Below are 21,843 nucleotides of genomic sequence, written 5' to 3'. Positions count from 1 at the left end.
AACTACTGTGTTTTTAAAAAAACGTTTATTAGTAACAAAGTTCCGATCATTTTTACATTTGTGTAAATTTTTTGTAAAAGCCCAAGTGGCGTTTTTTTTTTCGTTTTACAAAGTGGGCGTTACATAGTTACATAGTTAGTACGGCTGAAAAAAGACACATGTCCATCAAGTTCAACCAAGGGAAGGTTGTAAAGAAAAGTGCATGACGCTGACCAAATCAGCGTCATACACTTCTCTTCATTCATTCCCTCGCGAGATCACGCTGTGACGTCACTTACACCCGCAGTTTCTTCACTGGAGCGACGGGAGAATGACCATTGTTCCAACGCTTCAACTATAAACTAAGCTCTGTATTAACCACAATATTAAGGCGGTGATCAGAATACCAGCCTTACCATACCAATGGAGTTTACTTTGCTCATGTCCACAAGCATCCTATAATAAACCTCAGATATCTGTGAATCTCAGATATTTCCCAGTACATCTCATTTTTATACCTTGTACAAAGAGCTCAGCCTGGGCATGGATAGTTTGGTTCCCATTGTCTGCAGTGCATATATAGACCCCAGCATCTTCCTCTGTGACATTGCTGATCTGCAGGCTGCCTCCCGCCAACAATGCGAATCTGTCTGAACTGTAAATGGTAAGCACAGTCAATGGACACGTAAAGTCAAGCCATCTAGGTATGCTTTGTACTTAACAATGACAGCTACATGATAGACGCGATCTTCACTGTATTGATCTTCCTGTATTATCAAAGCCGAAAACAAAATGGAGTATTATGTAACAATCTTTTTCACCCTACAGGGTACGATTTCTTTTGATAGTGGCCATTTCATACGTGCTATACTAAAGAACAGAAAGGTCAAAATAAGAATTTAACAGGTGTACGTTCATTTTAAAAACACAAAGATAGAGGAAGGAAGGAATCAAAAGATGATCTGAGCATTATTTTTTTTTTAGAAGATTAAACTAATGTAAGATGAAATGGCTAGTCTTCAAATAAGTTGGGCACCTTAGTCCTCTACTTAGCATTATACAAGAGCAGAGATTTCAAATGCAGCAATCACAAAAGTAGATAAAAAAAGCACTCATCAATTATAGTATTCACACGAAGAATCTAGGCCTAATGAGAGCGGTGGAGGAACGGCAAAGCTCATCACCTTTAAAAGGCAGCCATTTCAATGAGCATAAACTAACATTTTCTAGCTGGCTGCGGAACATAAAATGAATGTAAGTAATTACCAGTCAATTTCCCATGCGCCCAAGCTTTGGATGACAACTATCCAGGGGGGCTTTCACTGGATACTTAAATGTGTGTCAGGTACAAGAAACTTACTATACTCAGTCAGTGCATTGCTACTTTTATTTTATTACAATTGCGCAACAAACCTATGCCAATTGAAAGAGAAAAAAAAAAAGGGGGGGGGGTGTTTCCCCCTTACATGGGAATTTTGTGGTTTTAAAGAAGGCGTGTGGGATCTGCCATTGTATGGTCTACCATTATTCCCCATCTTCCTCCATAAAAATCTCTTCAGCCAACTCCGTAAAATGAATCTTTCAAGGGCTCATAAAGGGTAGGAACACACTAGGCGGAAACACCGGATTCATTGCAGAAAATCCACAGCGTAATACAGTAGCGTGGGTGAGAAGACCAAAAGAGGTAAAAAGTTCACAAATTGACCGGCGGTGCGGTTTCTGAAGCCACAGCTTGTCAATTTATGCTGTGGAATCGCTGCGCTTCTGATGCGGGTTTTCCTCATTGAATTCAACGAGAAGTAAAAATCTGAAACAAAGCTATGTGTTGGGACGGAAAAGTTGCGATTCCACCACAAAATTCGTAAATTAATAAAAAAAGTTTTTTTAATTTGAAAAAAGTTCATACTTACAGGAGAGGAGACCGCGTACAGCATGTGACAATGGTGTTTCCTCCCACCTCCTGTGGCTTCCCGACCGTAATGCTCTGCAGTACTGGCACGGCATGTCAGTACTGCAGCTATTACTCTTCTGATGTCTGGCAGCTTATGAAGTCATAGGCGGACAGCCAAGGAAATATGGGGTGGGGGTCATGTAAACGGAGATTGGTGGGCAGGTTTGGAGAGGGCAGGCTGGCTAGTTGTATATAAGGGAATGGGAGGCAGGGCTAATACTTTGTCTTTTTACAGGCTTTATGAGTGGCTATACGAGTTCTTTAGAGCCCCAGGTTAGCAGACCGGCTTTTTTCGCATGCGTTTGTGCACCAACACACATACCCTCACTGTATCCCTGTTACACCTCACCTCCTAATACTTTGCGGTTCCTGCTACCAGCATAAGTTAGCCTCAGGTTAGCTTAAAGGCTATGTACACTTATGAAAGGCATTTAAAATAAAATAAAAAAATAGAAAGTTGCACCAATCACACTGAACTTTTTAATTACTTTTTTTAAAATAATTTTTACTTTTTGAGATACAGCGGAATTGTATTCTGTATTCTGTAGACATAGCAGCTAAGACCTGAATCAGTCAGTCCCCTGGACCTGACAGGTTCAGTGTCTGGCACACAGAATCCACCTGTAATCTATCACATCTAAATTCACAATTTAGAGGTCATGGATTACAGGTGGATCCTGTGTCAACCCGCTTTCACTGAACCAGTCAGTAACACGAACCTGACGGGATTTAGCGCCAGATACAGCTGCTCTGTATAAAGAATACAGAACAGCTGCAATCTCAAAAAGTAAAACTATTTTATTTTTTTTTTTAAATAAAAACGAATTATAAATTTGCACTAATCAAATTAACTGGCCCTTTTAGTTTTATTTAAAAAAAAAAAAACCTTTCAAAAGGTTTACATAGTGTTTAAATGGCACTCTTGCTCCATATTTTTTTTTCATCCTTCACCTCCAGGTCCTTCTCTTGCGCTCTCATCATCCCTATAGTCACCTCACTGCCCCTGATGCAGCTCACCCATCCTCCATGTGCCTTGCAGCCCTAGTAATGGCTCCCTACCTGCCAGACATCTCCATGCCAACATAGTGGCTTGAGGCCCCTGATGGCACATCTCCATGCCCCAGGTGCCTCACTGTACCCGACGGATCTTCCCGACTCACCATGCGACTCGCTGTCACTAGCAGCACCTCCCCACCACCACGACGTGCGTTTTTTTTTTATTATTAAACCAAAATAACAAAATAGAGATTCAAACAGAAAATCGGCCAGAGTTGAAAAAAAAATCTAGATTAAAAAAAAAAATCTAGATAAAATTTTTGCCCAAAATGGACCAGCCCTAGTTAAAGAGTAACTAAACGTAAAAAAAAAACAAAACTTGACATTTCATGGTGACATGTCAGTGCTCTGACCCCCACGGGTTAAACGGACGTTTAAACGTTAATAAAAAAAATAAAAAAAGTTTAGTCACACTTTAATTGGTTTTGACCTATGAATATTTATTCCATAAGTTGTAACAGGTAAAATATTGGTTTGAAAGATCCACTGATTCAATCCTAAATAAATTCGAACAAACAGTGCAAAATATATACAATAGTGTGAATGTTTTTTGCAGATGTTTGACTCTTTAACCACTATTAATAAATAAACTGTTGGAATGCTGGTCAAATCTGAGAAAATGTTACCACTTATAGTAGTTTTAAGAGATATAAGCCCCCAAAATATCATATTGTTTTACAATTAAAACAGAAAAAAAAAAGAGGATGTGACGAGTCTTTAGTTCTATGAAAAGATGGATTCAAATCTTGTATACCAGACATTAGTTCACGCAGTTGAGATATATATTCAATAAATTACCTCCCAAAAATGACGACTTCTTGATTATGACTCCAGACCACACTGGGGGTCGGGTAACCAGATGCCACGCAAGGAAAGACTGCAGGTTGCCTGACAATGCTTGTCAAAGTGGAAGGCTGACGTAAAAATATTAAAGGGCGATTCTCTCCAACCTCTGAGGAAAGTTACAGTTAAGTGAAGAAAGTTAGATACACAAAAGATAGATACAAAGTGAGACATTGACAAAAATAAAAAAAGTAAAAAAAATGTAAGCACTTATGTTTGACCATTTATATTAAGTGCTCGACTCCATCACATATTTCAGTATTTTGCTGCAGTCACAATTGCAGGAGACTGTTTTTACTCTCCTTTGTCAAACACATGGACCATATACAGCCGGCAATTCATTGCACATATTTTGGACAGAAATAAAGGTCAGACTGATTTGGACTCTGTGGCGCAATGGTGGAAACGTTCCCTACGATCTTTGTATAAGGGCTGGACCTCCACTATGATGACAGCAGTCCATAAGGAATCTGAGGACTAGCAGATATCAAAGATGGAGATATGAATTAATGTATAACCAACTTCAGAACAGCCATTTATAACAGCAGACAAATAAACAAGGTCAAGAATCATTGTTACTTTTTATCTTTTTTGTACAAGCCCTGACATACAAGTTTTGTAAAGTATACTTGACTAAAGTTTTGAGGAACATTCAACTTGCTCTAAATAGTAGATAAGGCTATGTTCACATCTGTGCCAGGGCTCCGTTCCGACGTTCCGTTTAGTCTACTACGGTATGGATTCCGTCAAAACGACAGAACCCTTGCACAACGGAGACAAACTGAGACCATTGGCATCGGATTCGTCACCAATGAAATCAATGGTGGTGTACCTATGGTTTCCGTGTCAGTCAGGGACCCATTCTGACAAAGCTCAGACGAAACGTCGGAATGCAGCCCTGAGGCAGATGTGAACATTGCCCGTCACTACCTCTTAGGCTATCAAAAAATATAGAAAAAGAAATTCAGCGCAATTAAATGGTCATCTGGCGAATTTCGGCTTTATCAATTATTTTTTCCCGGTTTACAAATTGTATCTGCATCTTCAGCACGCAGATACAGTTTAATCCAATGGTAGAGCAGGGAGCCGCAAGGTCCATGCTCTACCATTCACTATGTGTCGCCGGACGCGAGGCAGTGACGTCATCCCGCCTGTCTCCGCCGAGCTGCACAGACCGAAGGAGCAGAGGCATCTTCAACACATCGTTGGAACGGGATTACGTGAGTATGTATATTATTTTTATCAGGCACTATTGGGGGCATTATACAGCATGAGGACAGCTATTGGGGAGGTTATACTGTGTGGGGTGCAGCTTTGGGGGCAGTTATGGGGCATTATACTCTGTGGAGGCAGCTATGGGGCGCATTATACGGTGTGTGGAGCACTATGGGGGCAATATACTGTGTGGGGCCAGTGTCAGGGGGTATATTATATACAGTAATATACAGCAGGCTCAGGGGATAAATATTAATTCAATGGCGTAGCATGCAAAAAGTGGTGTGGCCCAAATAATCGTTCAATCATCGTAATCGAGGTTACATGTTCAATTAATCGAGATGATGATTTAGCCCTAAGAGGTGAGGCTCAAATATTAGGGTCTGAAACCTTTCCCTAGTTTCTCCTATAAACGGCTGGGGTGTGTATCAAGGAGATGTATGGAGTAATGGCCGAGCATGTTCACATTTGGAAAGGACCCTGGCTCGAAGTATGATGAGAAATTTACTAGTATTTCCAGAACCTATCTTTTTACGTACTAATATGCCTCTGCATTTTGTAATAAACCTACTGAAAGCATAGAATAGAAAGAAAAAGCAGGTTATGTATGTGCATATTGCTCTCTTACAAACTACTTAGGAGACATGGTAAGATTTTTATTACCGTATAGTATTTTGACCTCCGCTTCTTCACTGTATTTCAGAGCTGCTCCGCTGCCCACACCACAGCGATACAGACCAACATCACTCTCATTGGCACTGCTTATAACGAGGCTGCCATTAGATAGTATCGTGATTTTGTCATCTAGCGCTCTCAGGGAGCGGTTTTGCTCCCAATGAACAAATTGAACAAGTTCTGGACTGACATCACAACTTAACGCAAAACTATCTCCAACATACACTGTAGTGGCTTCTGGCTGGCTGGCAAATCTGGGAAGGCCTGGAAAAAAAAAAAAAAAAGGTACATTTATGACAAACACGATAAATGAATAAAAAAAAAAAATATATGTAAACATTTTTTTTCACTGGAAACTTTACTCATTGGAGATGTTTTCATAGTGACTATTTGGATTTGGCTAACCATCTAGGTTTATTTTGCCCTTTGGTAAGACAACTTATTGAAGTTTTATATTCATTGCCAGCATTAGGACCACATTTTATTCACATATTGGAGAAATTCAAAAATTACGGTTATCTACTTGGACATTAGAATTCTCCACTTCGTACTTCTGACAGGCTTGAGTTTATTTATTAGCAAAACACAATACAGTGAAGGGTCGTGAATCAGCCCTAAAGCTTGCTGAATTTACCTGTGCTCCCCCTCCATTATTATTCCAGACACTTCTTTCTACGTCTACCTTACTAAGCCACTGAACGAAAAATCACTGATAACTCATTAAGATCATAGTTCCCATTCCCTAAGAATTTGGTCAAGCAAATCTAAACCCGTTTGGTGTCCATGCGGTCAGCACTCTGTTCTTTTAGGTTTGTTGGGTTTTGTGGTGGAGTAGTTTGGGATTAGAATCAGCACAAATCTTGCCGATGGGCGGTGTCTAATACTGCAGCTCATCCCCATTTAGGTAAAGCGTTTTTTTTTTTCTGGGGAGGGTGTGACATATAGCGGTTTGCTGAAATAATCCTAAACTGATGGCTGTATTTCCGGCAGAGAGAGCATTAAACAACCGAAAACCTCTAAGTACAATGCCTGGTTTTATAATATTAGGCTGGATTCACACGAGCATGTACCGTCCGTAATGGACGGAACGTATTTCGGCCGCAAGTCCCGGACCGAACACACTGCAGGGAGCCGGGCTCCTAGCATCATAGTTCTGTACGACGCTAGGAGTCCCTGCCTCTCCGTGGAACTACTGTCCCGTACTGAAAACATGATTACAGTACGGGACAGTTGTCCCGCAGCGAGGCAGAGACTCCTAGCGTCGTACATAACTATGATGCTAGGAGCCCGGCTCCCTGCAGTATGTTTGGTCCGGGACTTGTGGCCGAAATACGTTCCGTCCATTACGGACGTAACATGGTCGTGTGAATCCAGTCTTGCACATATGTCGAATAGCCATAGCAAAAAAAACACTGTTTAAACATATGTAAACATGATTGCAATGGCTTCAGCAGATATAGTTTGCCTCTAGGATGTAACATCTGTGTGGAGCACCGTTCAAATTAGTAAAAATAGTTAAAATATTTAACAGAATACTGGAAACATGCAACCAAGCAATCTATTTGGTTTCACCAAATGCAAATATAATATTTGTTACTCCAAAGATTAGGCTCCATGCACACGACCGTATTTTTGCGGCTGCAATTTATCTGCATTTTTGCAGAGAACATGCAGACCCATTCTTTTCTTTGGCCTCATGTACCTGGCCGTGATTTACACGGATCAGTGCGGGGGCTGTAAATATGGACCACAAAAACTCAGGACAAGTCATTTTAGATTCCAGATTTGCAGATACACCAATACTAGTTAATTGTTGTGGATTCGTGAGTCTGGGTGACACACGGGATGGCGAAAAACCCTAGTTGTGCATCCAACAGACCCGTGGTTTTGTGGACCGCAAAAACGAATACAGTCGTGTGCATGAGGTCTAAGGCTCGATTTACATCTCGTTTTAAGCTTATGTCTGAGGTATAGGTCAAAAACCTCCAACCTATATGGCACTGTGTAGGCATGCAGCAGCATATATCGCCCACAGGCCCCCATTATTTTAAAAAAAAAAAAAAAACACCTTATACCACAAACAAATGTGGTTTGGGTTGATATTTTTGCATAACTAAATATGCTGCTATGTATTCTAAAGTTAACACCAAAAAAGTGCCTCAATAGAATAATTTGGTCAAACACCAAAGTCCTAGTTTAAACACATATGCAGAAAATCAGTGTTAAATGACACAAAAATATTCAAAATAAAAAATTGTTTTTATTGACATGATAAAAATAAAAAAATATCTTTTAATCCATTTTTGATGCTATTAACTGTAAGTCCTAACAGTAAAGAAAACTTCTTCCAGTCGTTTGACTCTCATTCTACCCAATCCCGGTGGTTTTTACATTAATTTCTGCACTCACTGAGTCTGTTATGAAATCTCCTATTGGATATGGGGAGTTCCCGCCCTAAATTAGCTCACTTCCGGTCGCTAGATTTGATTGACACTTCCCTCATCCAATCACTGTGGCTTTTACACCTACCCTTGTTCTCACTGAGTCTTTTACATAAGTTACCGCCCCAAATTAGCTCACTTCCGGTTTCGTGTTGACCTGCTTCTGGTCGCCAGATTTGATTGACACTTACCTCATCCAATCAGATTCTGATTCTTTTACAAAATTTCTTATTGGCTATGGGGAGTGTCTGCCCCAAACTAGTTCACTTATAGTTTTCACGATCATACCAACCATACCTCAGGTAAATCCAATTAAACTAAGATTTGTAGAGCTGGAGATATATTATATATATATATATTACACACACATATATATATATATATATATATACACATACATCTTATCCTGTCAAGGAGCCTTCATCCTTTTCACCCTGACTAAGCCTGGTGGCGAAACGCGTTGGGTGTAAGTGGGCTCCTGGCACATCGCTACCCTTTACCCCATTGTATATCTGCATGGTCTGTCAACTTCTATTCTATTATTTTTTGTCTACCTTGCCAGCTGTCTATCGATTCTGATGGTCTATTTCACAGTTTATTTTTGTTATGTGACTCACCATGGCTGTATTATTTACAATGTATTTCTGTATGGTAGAGAGGTTATGGCCAGTAGCCCACCCCAGGGGCGGACATACCGCATGTGCAGCCGGTGCAGCTGCACAAGGGCCCCGCGTGGGAAGGGGGCCCGTTCCTCTGCTGGCCGACTCAGTTCTCAGCTGCGCGATGCTGAGGACTGAGACAGAGGCCCGTGGACCACTGGCGTAGCTATAGGGGTCGCAGCGGTCGCAATTGCGACCGGGCCCCGAAGCCAGGGGGGCCCACGGCCCCCCGCACCACATCAATAAAAAGTTACTATAGTAACTCGGGCCGCGGGCCCCTGTTACTATAGTAACATACTTTACTTACCTTCCTGGTTCCGGATCGCAGCGGAGGTCCTGACGTCAGGCGCTGTGCGCAGCGCATGACGTCACAGCGCTATGCCGCCGCGCACAGCATCGAGACTACAGAACTCCCGCCGCGGCCGAAGAGGAAGGTAAGATAGCCCTGACTGGCGGGGTCCGACTCCTGGGACCCGCCAATCAGCTGTTTTGAAGGGGCCGCAGCACTCGTACGAGAGCTGCTCCCCTTCATTCCTGTCACTTCATTCCGGTCACACTGTGAATCGGTTTCGGCGATTCACAGTGTGGGCGAGTAGTGAAATGAAGGGGAAGCAGCTCTCGTACGAGTGCTGCGGCCCCTTCAAAACAGCTGATTTGCGGGTCCCGGGCGACACATCAGCTATTGATGGCCTATCCTGAGGATAGGCCATCAATGTTTAGGGACTGCACAACCCCTAAGCCTACGATGTAGCAGGCTTAGGGGGCCCATGAGACAGGATCACAGATTGTGTGATGCTGTCTGCTGGGCCCTGTATCTAAGCCAATCACATGGTAGGCTTAGATACATGGCCCATGCGTGATCCTGTCTGCTGGGCCCTGTATCTAAGCCTACCACACTGTAGGTTTAGATACAGGGCCCCAGCACACAGTAATCTTATACTGTATAAGATTACTGTCTGCTGGACCCTGTATCTAAGCCTACCTTGTGGTAGGCTTAGATACAGGGTCCCACAGACAGTATCACACATGGGCCCTGTATCTAAGCCTTAGGGTATGTGCACAGACACTAATTACGTCCGTAAGTGACGGATGTATTTCGGCCGCAAGTACCGGACCGAACACACTGCAGGGAGCCGGGCTCCTAGCGTCGTACTTATGTACGACGCTAGGAGTCCCTGCCTCGCTGTGGGACAACTGTCCTGTACTGTAATCATGTTTTCAGTACCGGACAGTGGTCCGGCAGCGAGGCAGGGACTCCTAGCGTCGTACATAACTATGATGCTAGGAGCCCGGCTCCCTGCAGTGTGTTCGGTCCGGTACTTGCGGCCGAAATACGTCCGTCAATTCCGGACGTAATTAGTGTGTGTGCACATACCCTAACACATGTGTTACTAATCATTTTTTGTGTGTTTTCTTACAGGTTCGGTCGTTGGACTACGGCGGATTCCAGGACTACTTCGATGACAGCTTTTTTTTTTATTAATAAAATGGTTAATGAGGGTTGTGTTTTTTTTTTTTATTTCAATAAAATATTTTTTCTATGTCTTTGTGGTTTTTTTTAAACTATATTACTACCGCCTTAGTAATGGCCGCCGGCTGATTGACAGCATCCATTGCTAAGGCATGGCTTAGTGTTAGCGGATGCAGAGGCTAACACTAACCCCCTTTATTACCCCGGTACCCACCGCCACCAGGGGTGCTGGGAAGAGCCGGGTACGATCCAGTACCTGACCATCTGTAGTGATGGTCGGCCACTGGGGTGGCCGCAGGCTGGTATTATCAGGAGGGGAAAGGCCAGATACAGTGGCCCTTCCTACCCTGGTGATGCTAGGCTGCTGCTGCTTTATTGTATCTGGCTGGTTATGAAAATGGGGGGGACGCCACGTCATTTAAAAAATAATTGGAAAGAACGATGTCGGGTCCCCCCCAATTTTCATAACCAGCCAGATACAACACAGCAGCAGCAGGCAGCATTACAAGGGTGGGAAGGGCCACTGTTTTTGGCCTTCCCCAGCCTAATACTACCAGCCTGCGGCCACCCCGGTGCCTGCCCGTCACTACAGCTGGTCGGGTACTGGTTTGTACCCGGCTCTTCCCAGTACCCCTGGTGGCGGTGGGTACCGGGGTAATAATGGGGGTTAGTGTAGACTCTGCACCGGCTAACATTAAGCCTCGCCTTAGTAATGGAGGTTGTCAATCAGCCAGCGGCCATTACTAAGGCGGTGATAATAAAGTTTAAAAAGATACAAGCACATAGAAATTTTTTTTATTGAAATAAAAACACAACCCTCATTAACCATTTTATTGAGAATAAAAAAAACGCCGTCATTGAAGTCCTCGTATCCGAAGTCCAACAACCGAACCTGTAAAAAAAACACAAACACACAAAAATAATCAGTAACACATAAAGAAGCAAAATTATTATTCTTACCTTTCCTGGGTCCAGCGCTGGAGCCGCAATGTCAGCGAGCTGGGCCCTGTATCTAATCCTATCATGTGTGATACAGTCTGCTGAGCTGTGTATCTAATCCAATCATGTATGATACTGTGCTGGGCCCTATATCTAATCCGATCATGTGTGATACTGTCTGCTGAGCCACTGTATCTAATCCTATCATGTGTGATACTGTCTGCTGAGCCACTGTATCTAATCCTATAATGTGTGGTACTGTCTGCTGAGCCACTGTATCTAATCCTATCATGTGTGATACTGTCTGCTGAGCCACTGTATCTAATCCTATCATGTGTGGTACTGTCTGCTGAGCCACTGTATCTAATCCTATCATGTGTGGTACTGTCTGCTGAGCCACTGTATCTAATCCTATCATGTGTGATACTGTCTGCTGGGCCACTGTATCTAATCCTATCATGTGTGATACTGTCTGCTGAGCTGTGTATCTAATCCTATCATGTGTGATACTGCCTTCTGAGCCACTGTATCTAATCCTATCATGTGTGATACTGTCTGCTCAGCCACTGTATCTAATCCTATCCATAGTTTATAGGGTCGTAGTGCTATAGATATGCTATGCTGTCTCCTATACACACACTTTTTTTTGGGGCGGACACATATGTATTGGGGCTATTTCCCGGACATTTTAAGCCCTGAGGGTATGTTCACACGGCAGCGTCTGTTACGGCTGAAATTACTGTGCTGTTTTCAGGAGAAAACAGCACCGTAATTTCAGCCGTAATGGCATGTGCAGGCGTCTTTTGCTGCGTCCACTACGGAAGTAATTGAAGCTGGTTTTCCATGGAGTCCATGGAAAACGGCTCCATTTACATCTGAAGAAGTGACAGGCAGTTTTTTACGCGCCGCCTTTCGACAGCGGCGCGTAAAAAAAAATGACCATCGGCACAGAACATCGTAAGACCCATTCAAATGAATGGGCAGATGTTTTCCGACGCTTTTGAGCCGCATTTTCGGATGTAATTCAATGCTAAAACGCCCAAATTACGTCCGTAAATAGTGTGTGTGTGAACCCAGCCTTAGTGACGCCCCGGCTGCTAGTGCTGCATTGTTGGGTCACTTAGGAGACCCAGCGATGCAGCTGAAAGCGGACCGTCGGCCATGAGAAGTTTGCGGGGTGGGGGGGGGGGGCCCTGGCACATTATCTGCACAGGGGCCTTTTGCAGTCTGTGTCCGCCACTGGCCCACCCAGTACTTTCTTTACTGTGAGGATTTATATTTTAATCCATTTTTGATGCCATTAACTGTATTTTGTATTCTAAAGGTTCACACTTCCACTTTTATATCAGAATAGGTATAAAAATGGATCAGAATAACGAATTATAAAACACATCAGTTAAAAGTCCCATTGAAATCAAAATAACGGATGCAAACTGATAACAAACCGTTTGTATCTGATTTACATTGACACCAATAATAAAAATAATCCATCTGTTCAATATCTGTTTTTTTGAATGGACTAAAAGTCCTGTACGCTGCACTTTTATCTCCATCAAAAAAACGGATGACTAACAAAACAGAAAAACTCATGCAATTAAAAATCCTATTGACTTCAATAAGATTTTTAACGGATATGTTTTTATCCTAATTCTGATCTAAAACTCAAGTGTGAACTTAGCCTAATATGGTTTTAAACATTACAGTATGGAGCATGTTTTGTAAGATACATAAAAAATAAAAAAAAATAGAAGATTGGTTTAGATAAATAAGCAAATGTGTAACTGAAAGTTAAAAAAAAAATGCATTGATGGACGTGCGTACTATAAATAGAAATTGAGAACTAGGGGGCCCTGGTACCAGCTGTGCATCATGGCCTGTGAGCTTCATGTTACGCCTCTAACTGTTAGGGGGTTTCAGCTATTTACAACATAAACCACAGGATACAAGAATTATTAAACTAGCAACGAGTCACTATTTCAAGATAAATCATTGTATAGTTGTGCGCAACTAAATGTTCGATCAACTTTTTATTTTCTAGCAGCATGTGTAAATATATTTTGTAATATACTTTATTAATGAATTTGGGCACTTTTTGTGTTATAAGTGTTTAAAATGGCCACTGACACCTTTCTACCACATTTCTTGTATTTTTCCAGTTGCTAGCAGAAATCCATACACCGTTCGAATGTATAGACTCTGCTGCCTGTGTGTACGGGTGGATGAGGGCCACATTAATGGCATCAGATGTGCACATCCCCATCGTGATGTCAGGAAGGCCTCTCCGCCTCGATGTACTATACCCTTCCCTACAGAGTAGCAAGCAGCAGCAGAGCGCAGGGAAGAGAATGTGATGAGCTCTGCTGCTGTCCGGTATATAGTATGTGACAGGCGCTTCACTAGGAGAAGCGCAGGTCTGGCGGCGGCTCCCTGTACCCTCTTCCCCCTTCTGTACACTGCTGGAAATGGCAGCAGCAGAGCAAAGGGAAGAGAACATGATGCTATGCTATCTGGTCTATAGTATGTGACAGGCACTTCACTAGGAGAAGAAACGCAGGTGTAGCGAGGGTACAAGGAGCCGCAAAGCTCGTCACATTCTCTTCCCTGCGGTCTGCTTGCATACAGTACTGGCAAACATCACCAGGTAAGACGCGCCACTAGCAAGTTGCCAAAATCAGTGTGAGAAAATAGATATAGGCTGTTTCACAAGAAAAGCTGCAAATAAGGTACTTTGAAGTGAAAAAAAATTGCTAGGAGTAATGTATTCACATAGTGACATAATAGAAGTTGTTTTTATTTATTTATTTATTTTTACTCTTTTATTCATGCATGTTGTGCCCCTCTAGCCCGATGTTATCCTGGGCACTTGCCTTTAAAATCGTGACCAGCAGTTTACCGCTGATTTCAAGTGTTTATTATATAACTAAACCGTGCTTTAAAAAACAAAACAGAAAAAAAACTACAGACATTTAAAATAACACTGACATTCTGAAAACGTATTGGCTGTCTGTGTGTTTGGTGTCTATGCTGTCGGAGCGTGTTAATCGAAAAAGGTATGCATTAGACAACAGGTCTGCGTATAGGGCAAGGTTTGTAGGTATATAGTATAAATTTGTATGTGTCCCATCTAATGTGATAACAGATTTCAATTGAATCTTTAACAAAGTGGAAATCAAAATGATCTCATATGGGATAGTGATGTAAGACTATCCCACCCAGATCATTTTTTGTATTCCAATGCACACAAAAGAAATTGCGCTACATTCCATGCCTTTAATGCCCGCATTAAACTGTATATATAGGATATACAGTCACATTATTATGACCACCTACTTCTGACTTCGGCAGCACATAGCTCATAAAGGAAGCTATGTGTCCTGGGCTGGCTTGGTGGGTATATAAGTTGTGCGGTAGGCTGTTTGAACACATATCACTCGTTGTTGCCATATGTAAGGGGCGATGTATCAGAGTTGCAAAAAGGGATGACTGTTGACTTTTGGTCTAAGGGTGGCAGCATTTCTCAAACAGCCAGTTTGCATTCTGCTGTGGTAAAAGTGTATCGTGAGTGGACAAATGGCACCATTGGGAATAAGGGACGTGGAATCTGCGGAGCACCACGTGTCATTGATGTGAGAGGCGAACGACGGCTACGAAGGTGCGCAAGGGCCGAACAACATGTTACAGTGGAGCAGCTCACCAAGAACATCAGCCAGGGGGCTACCAGACGTGTCTAGAACAGTTCAGCAAACCCTACTGCGTATGGGGCTCCGAAGCAGACGGATGGCCACTGCTTCTATGCCAACAAAGGTGCATGGGAAAAAAAGGCTTAAATTTGCACGGCAGTATCAGAATTGGACCACCGATGATTGGCAAAGGGTTGCCTTCTCCGATGAGTCACCTTTTCTGCTTCATTGAACGGATGGATGTTGGCGTGTCAGGCGAGAAACAGAGAACAAACACCCTGCAACCATTGCTGGATGAACACAAGCTGGTGGCGGCAGCGTTATGGTCTGGGGAATTTTTCCATGGCATTCTCTGGGCCCACTCATCCATGTGGAAGGCACTCTGGACGTGATCTGAAACTATTGATTCATACCCAAATTGGTTCACTCATACACACAGTTTGTCTTCTCTGGGGCAGATTGAATCGTCCAGCAAGAAAACGCAACACGTCACATGGCTAGAAATGTCCGACAGTGGTTGGAGGAGCACGACCAAGACTTCCAAGTACTTTTCTGGCCCCCTAATTCAGCAGACTTGAACCCAATTGAGCATCTGTGGGACCACCTCGATCGTCTTGTTTGCGCTATGGATCCTCCCCCACGAACCCTCCAACACATGTGTGATGCACTGCAGTCAACATGGCTCCAGATACCGGAGACAACCTACCAGCACCTTAATGAGTCACTCCCAGGCCGTCTAGCTGCTATCCGTGCTGCACACGGTGGTTACTGGTGGTCATAATAATGTGACTCGACTCTGTATTAAGGGAATTATATGCAAGCTTCTTCAAGCAGCCACACAAAAGATGCAAGCATAGTCCTGAAGAGAATAAAGGGGTTGCATGAATCATAGTTATGGCGTAGAAAGCAAGGCAAAAACCATGAAGAGGATGATAAAGCTGAAAGAAGTCAGTGACAGATTTAGATAGAGAGGCCGTACTGGGTGTGAATGTGTAGTCTCCTCACTGACTTGCAGCCGTAACCCTTCACCTTGCACAGCCCATACAATACAATTAGTGACACCAACACATCTTGTCAAAGATCAATGTTCCGTTCATTAAGAGCCTGTAGGAAATGCACCCCCAACCTCCCCCGCCTGCTTCTCAGCTCCCAATGAATCACTCAGCGGCAGTGCCACATTCTTCTATCGATCGCTCCTCAGTGTGGATAAACCTGCGCCGGACGATAAAGGAACAAGAACGAGGTTTACAAACTACATTTAAATGTATAAACTCCCCCTCTTGATAAATAGGATTTTGGTATTGCATGTAAATAACCAGTGATAACATTGCGATAACTGGGGGACAAAAGTACTAATCTTTATATGGTATACTTTCTCTCTCTAACTAGAGCATACAAAGTTTCGTGACCTAAATGTCAGCGCTTCCACAAAAAAAAATTATATTTAAAGAGAATTGAGAACTATGCAAATTTGGTGGCCATACACGACATAACAGTTACATAGTTAGTACGGCTGAAAAAAGACACATGTCCATCAAGTTCAACCAAGGGACGGGAAAAGGGAAGGAAAAATTTCTACACATAGGAGCTAATATTTTTTTGTTCTAGGAAATTATCTAACCCTTTTTTAAAGCCATCTACTGTCCCTGCTGTGACCAGCTCCTGCGGTAGGCTATTCCATAGATTCACAGTTCTCACAGTAAAGAAGGCTTGTCGCCTCTGCAGCTTGAACCTTTTTTTCTCCAGACGGAGGGAGTGCCCCCTTGTTTTTTGAGGGGGTTTTACAAGGAACAGGATTTCACCATAATTTTTGTATGTGCCATTAATATATTTATATAAGTTAATCATGTCCCCCCTTAGTCGTCTTTTTTCAAGGCTAAATAGGTTTAATTCTTTTAATCTTTCCTCATAACTTAAATTCTTCATGCCCCTAATTAGCTTCGTTGCTCTTCTTTGTATTTTTTCCAACTCCAGGGCATCCTTTCTATGAACTGGAGCCCAGAACTGAACTGCATATTCTAGATGAGGCCTCACTAATGCTTTGTAAAGTGGCAATATTACATCCCTGTCCCGTGAGTTCATGCCTCTTTTAATACACGACAATATCTTGCTGGCCTTTGAAGCAGCTGATTGACACTGCATGCTGTTATTGAGTTTATGATTTACAAGTACACCCAGATCCTTCTCAACAAGTGAATCCGCCAGTGTAGCTCCTCCTAGGACATATGATGCATGCAGGTTGTTGGTACCCAGATGCATAACTTTACATTTATCTACATTAAACTTCATCTGCCAAGTGGACGCCCAAACACTTAGTTTGTTTAAATCTGCCTGCAATTCATGAACATCTTCCATAGACTGAACTATATTACATAGCTTGGTGTCATCTGCAAAAATAGAAATAGTGCTATTAATCCCATCTTCTATATCATTAATAAATAAGTTGAATAATAGTGGTCCCAGCACTGAACCCTGGAGTACACCACTTATTACCGGGGACCATTCAGAGTAGGAATCATTGACCACAACTCTCTGGATACAGTCCTTGAGCCAATTCTCAATCCAATTACAAACTATATTTTCTAAACCTATAGTCCTTAATTTACCCATTAGGCGTCTATGGGGGACAGTGTCAAATGCCTTTGCAAAGTCCAAAAACACTAAATCCACAGCGGCCCCTCTGTCTAGACTTCTGCTCACCTCTTCATAAAAACAGATTCGGTTAGTTTGACAACTTCTGTCCTTCGTAAAACCGTGCTGGCTGTCACTTACGCTATTTATTGTCACATTATCCTGTATTATAGTCCCTCAATAGCCCCTCAAACATTTTCCCCACGATGGATGTTAAGCTTACTGGTCTATAATTAACCGGGGAAGACCTAGAGCCCTTTTTGAAAATAGGCACCACATTTGTGCTGCGCCAGTCCCTTGGCACTATACCAGTCACTAGAGATTCTCTGAATATTATGAAAAGGGGGACAGCAATAACTGAACTAAGCGCTTTAAGAATTCTAGGGTGTAACCCATCTGGTCCCGGGGCCTTGTGCACATTTATTTTATTTAATTTAGCTTGGACCATATCTACATTCATCCAATTCAGTATATCAACTGATATATTAACAGCACTGGCTACATCAGCTGCTCTTTCTTCTGTTGTATATACAGAGCTAAAGAACCCATTTAGTAACTCTGCCTTCTCTTGATCCCCTGTGATCAACTCCCCATTACCACTATCTAAGGGTCCTACATGTTCAGACCTTGTCTTTTTAGCATTTATATACTTGAAGAATTTTTGGGGATTTGTTTTACTATCCTTGGCCACCTGCCTTTCATTTTGTATTTTTGCTAATTTTATTACATTTTTACAGATTTTATTAAGCTCTTTATATTTTACAAAGGCTACAGCTGTACCCTCAGATTTGTATTTTTTAAATGCCCTTTTTTTGTCATGTATTGCCCCTTTCACAGAAGGTGTAAGCCATGTGGGGTTTAATTTAAGTCGTTTATACTTGTAACCTATAGGAATAAATTTTGCACTATAATAACTCAAAGTAGATTTGAAAATCTCCCATTTATCATTTGTCCCATTATTTGACATTAGTTCTTCCCAGTCTATATCCTGAATTGCCGCCCTCATCCTGGGGAAATTGGCTTTCTTAGAATTAAATGTTTTTGCCCTCCCAGCCTGCATTTGTTTTTTACAGTATAGGTAAAATGTAACTACATTATGATCACTATTACCGAGGTTTTCACGAACATTGACATTCCCAACAAGATCTGCATTATTAGAAATGACCAGATCCAACAGAGCTTCACCTCTAGTCGGGTCTTCCACAAACTGGCCCATAAAATTTTCCTGCAACAGGTTGAGGAAATGTCTCCCCTTTGCAGTTGAAGCTGAACCATGACACCAATTAATATCCCGGAAATTAAAATCTCCCATTATCACTACAGTACCCGCCTGTGCAGCCCGCTCCATCTGTTTATATAGCTGAACTTCCATCTCCTCAGTTATATTGGGGGGTCTATAGATTACACCAAAAGTAATTTTTTCAGTGTTTACCTCCCTTTCTAGTTCCACCCACAAGGTTTTAACCTCCTCACAGTATTCACCCACTATTGTCTCTTTCACACTCGCCTTCATATCATTTCTCACATACAGACATACACCACCACCTTTCCTATTTGTCCTGTCTTTCCGAAAAAGGGTAAAACCCTGTAGATTTACAGCCCAGTCATGTGAAGAGTCCAGCCATGTTTCAGCAACACCAACTATATCTATATTTTCTTCCAGTATTGAACAAATATTTCTCCCAACTTCACCATAAACGTACACGCTCAGTCAAGAATGCACGTTTATGCCATTGGGGTGAGAGGTATAATCTGCTGCAAGACTCCACTGGCAGCTGCTTACATCCCGTGGGCACAATGGATCTGCATGTTGAAATCCAACATTCTTCTTTCCCATGACATTTGCCGTCGGGTGGCTCTCAATACACATTAGTTTGAAGGTCAGTCCCGTGGAAATTAGCGGGTTCGCCCTAGTTGCATATGGGCAGCTAAACTTAATAACCAGATATTTTACAGCTCAATGTTCTTTTTATTTATTTTCGATTGTGTAATTATGGAACACATTGGTGCATATCTGACATTCATTATTATATGGCTAAAAGTATGTTGATAACCCCCTTAACCCCTTAGTGACCAGCCCATTTTAGGCCCTAATGACCAAGCTATTTTATTCGTTTTTCTATAGTCGCATTCAAAGAGCTATAACTTTTTTATTTTTTCGTCTACATAGCTGTATGAGGACTTTTTTTTTTGCGAGATTAGTTGTACTTTTTAATAGCACCATTTTTGGGTACATATAATTTTTTTATTAACTTTTTTTTTGGGGGGGGGGGGATTATAAAAAAAAAAAACTGAAATTCCGCCATTGTTCTATGCGGTTTTAAATTGACGCCGTTCACTGTGCGACGTAAATAACACGTTACCTTTATTCTATGGGTCGGTACGATTACGGCGATACCACATATGTAGAGGTTTTTTATGTTTTACGACTTTTGCACAATAAAAACACTTTTGAACTAAAATTATTTGTTTTTGCATTGTCGCTTTCCAAGAGCTGTAACTTTTTTATTTTTCAATCAATGTAGTGATTTTTTGGGCTTGTTTTCTGCGGGACGAGACGTAGTTTTGATTGGTACTGTTTTGGGGGTGCATGGCACTTAGTCTTTTTTATTATGACTTTTTGGGGGGCAATGGAAAAAAATTGCAATTTCGGCATTGTTTTTTGCGTTTTTTTTTTACGGTGTTCACCTTGCAGTTTAAATTACATATTAACTTTACTAATGGAGTCATTACGGTCGCGGCGATACCATATATGTGTACATTTTTATTTATTTATTTTTTACACTTTTACTAAATAAAACCACTTTATGGAAAAAATGGTTATTTTTTTACTGTAATTTTTATTATTAATCTTTATTTCACATTTATTATTTATTTCACTAGTCCCACTAGGGGACTTTACTGTGCGATCTTCAGATCGCTGCTATAATGCTTTGGTATACTTCGTATACCAGAGCATTATTGGCCGTCAGTGTAAATCTGACAGGCAATCTGTTAGGACGTGCCTCAGGCGCGTCCTAACAGGCATATGTCCAGGGCAGACATGGGGGCTTTTATCAAGCCCCCGGCTGCCATGACACCCCATCGGAGACCCGCGATTGCATTTGCGGGCCGCCGATGGGTGACAGAGGGAGCTCACTCCCTCTGTAAACAAAGTTAAATGCCGCGGTCGCTATTGACGGCGGCATTTAACGGGTTAAACGGCCGCGATCGAAGTAAACTTCGATCGCGGGCGGTGGAGCAGGAGCTCAGCTATCAGACAGCCGAGCCCCCGCTCCAGCCTGCACGGGAGACCCGTGCAGGACTTAGACTAGACGAACGTGAAAAGGCGTCAGCCTAGCCTAAGGCCCCTTAGTGACCAACGTGAAAAGGCGTATTGTTGGTCACTATGGGGTTTAATTATTGAGCTGCAGGGCTATGTCCATAGACAATTGAATGCTTACAACTTTGTGGCAACCGTTTGGAGAATGCCCTTTCCTTATTCTGGCATGACAGTGCCCCTATATACATAAACTCCATAATGACATGTTTTGACAAGTGTTGACAAGTGTTTTAAATATGTTTTTTTAATTGAAATGTCAAACAATCATATTACATAGCGCTAGTTCTGCATCTTCGGGCACTAAAGGCATGTAAAAATCGAAGTAATAGTATGATAGAATCAACAAATAAAGCAAAAGAAATTAAAGTGTAGCTAAACATTTGACAAACTTCAGACATGTCATAGTGACATGTAGGAAGTTTGGATTGGTGGGGGTCTGAGCACTGAGACCCACACCAATCGCTAGAACGAAGCAGCTGAAGCGCTCATGTGAGCTCTCAGCCGCTTCGTGTCAGTTCGGCTTTTTCCGGAAAGCCGATGTATCGGAGTACGGGCTCATAGACTTTCTATAGAGTCCGTACACAGATACATTTATTACCGGAAAAAGACGAACAGACACGAAGCGGCTGATCTCTCACACGAGCGCTTCGTTCTAGCGATTGGTGGGGGTCTCAGTGCTCGGACCCCCACCAATCCAAACTTCTGACATGTCACTATGACCGGTCAGAAGTTTGTCAAACTTTTAGCTACACTTTAAAATTAGTCATAAATAAAAAATTCTTGTCAGATCACAATGACTGAGGAAGCAACATAGGACTCATAACTTACAAAAGGTGTGGGTGGGGTAGGAAAATGACAAGGTGTAGATCAGACTGAACTCCTGCTACATATTCAAAAATTACGGCGTGTACTATAAAAATAAAAAAAAAGGTAAGGATCTCAAGTCTTCATGGTCACAGAATTATGCCTTATAAAGATTAT

General features: G+C 42.1%; 1 protein-coding gene across 11 annotated transcripts in view; it reads right to left on the bottom strand.

Annotated features, from left to right (window-relative positions):
* NEO1 (neogenin 1) overlaps positions 1–21,843 on the bottom strand; it is a 160,548-nt gene that overhangs the window by 25,721 nt on the left and 112,984 nt on the right. For all 11 annotated transcript variants that reach the window (XM_075857740.1, XM_075857730.1, XM_075857736.1 and 8 more), the window contains exons 3-5: positions 5,708–5,983; positions 3,785–3,938; positions 498–634 (exon numbers count right to left, since the gene is read on the bottom strand). In XM_075857740.1, the coding sequence (XP_075713855.1) occupies positions 498–634; positions 3,785–3,938; positions 5,708–5,983 (567 nt within the window). The remainder of the gene's footprint in view (positions 1–497; positions 635–3,784; positions 3,939–5,707; positions 5,984–21,843) is intronic.

The sequence above is a fragment of the Rhinoderma darwinii genome, chromosome 3, assembly GCF_050947455.1.
Source record: "Rhinoderma darwinii isolate aRhiDar2 chromosome 3, aRhiDar2.hap1, whole genome shotgun sequence".
In the NCBI taxonomy this organism is placed as follows: Eukaryota; Metazoa; Chordata; class Amphibia; order Anura; family Rhinodermatidae; genus Rhinoderma; species Rhinoderma darwinii.
This window is presented reverse-complemented; position numbering and strand designations above follow the sequence as displayed.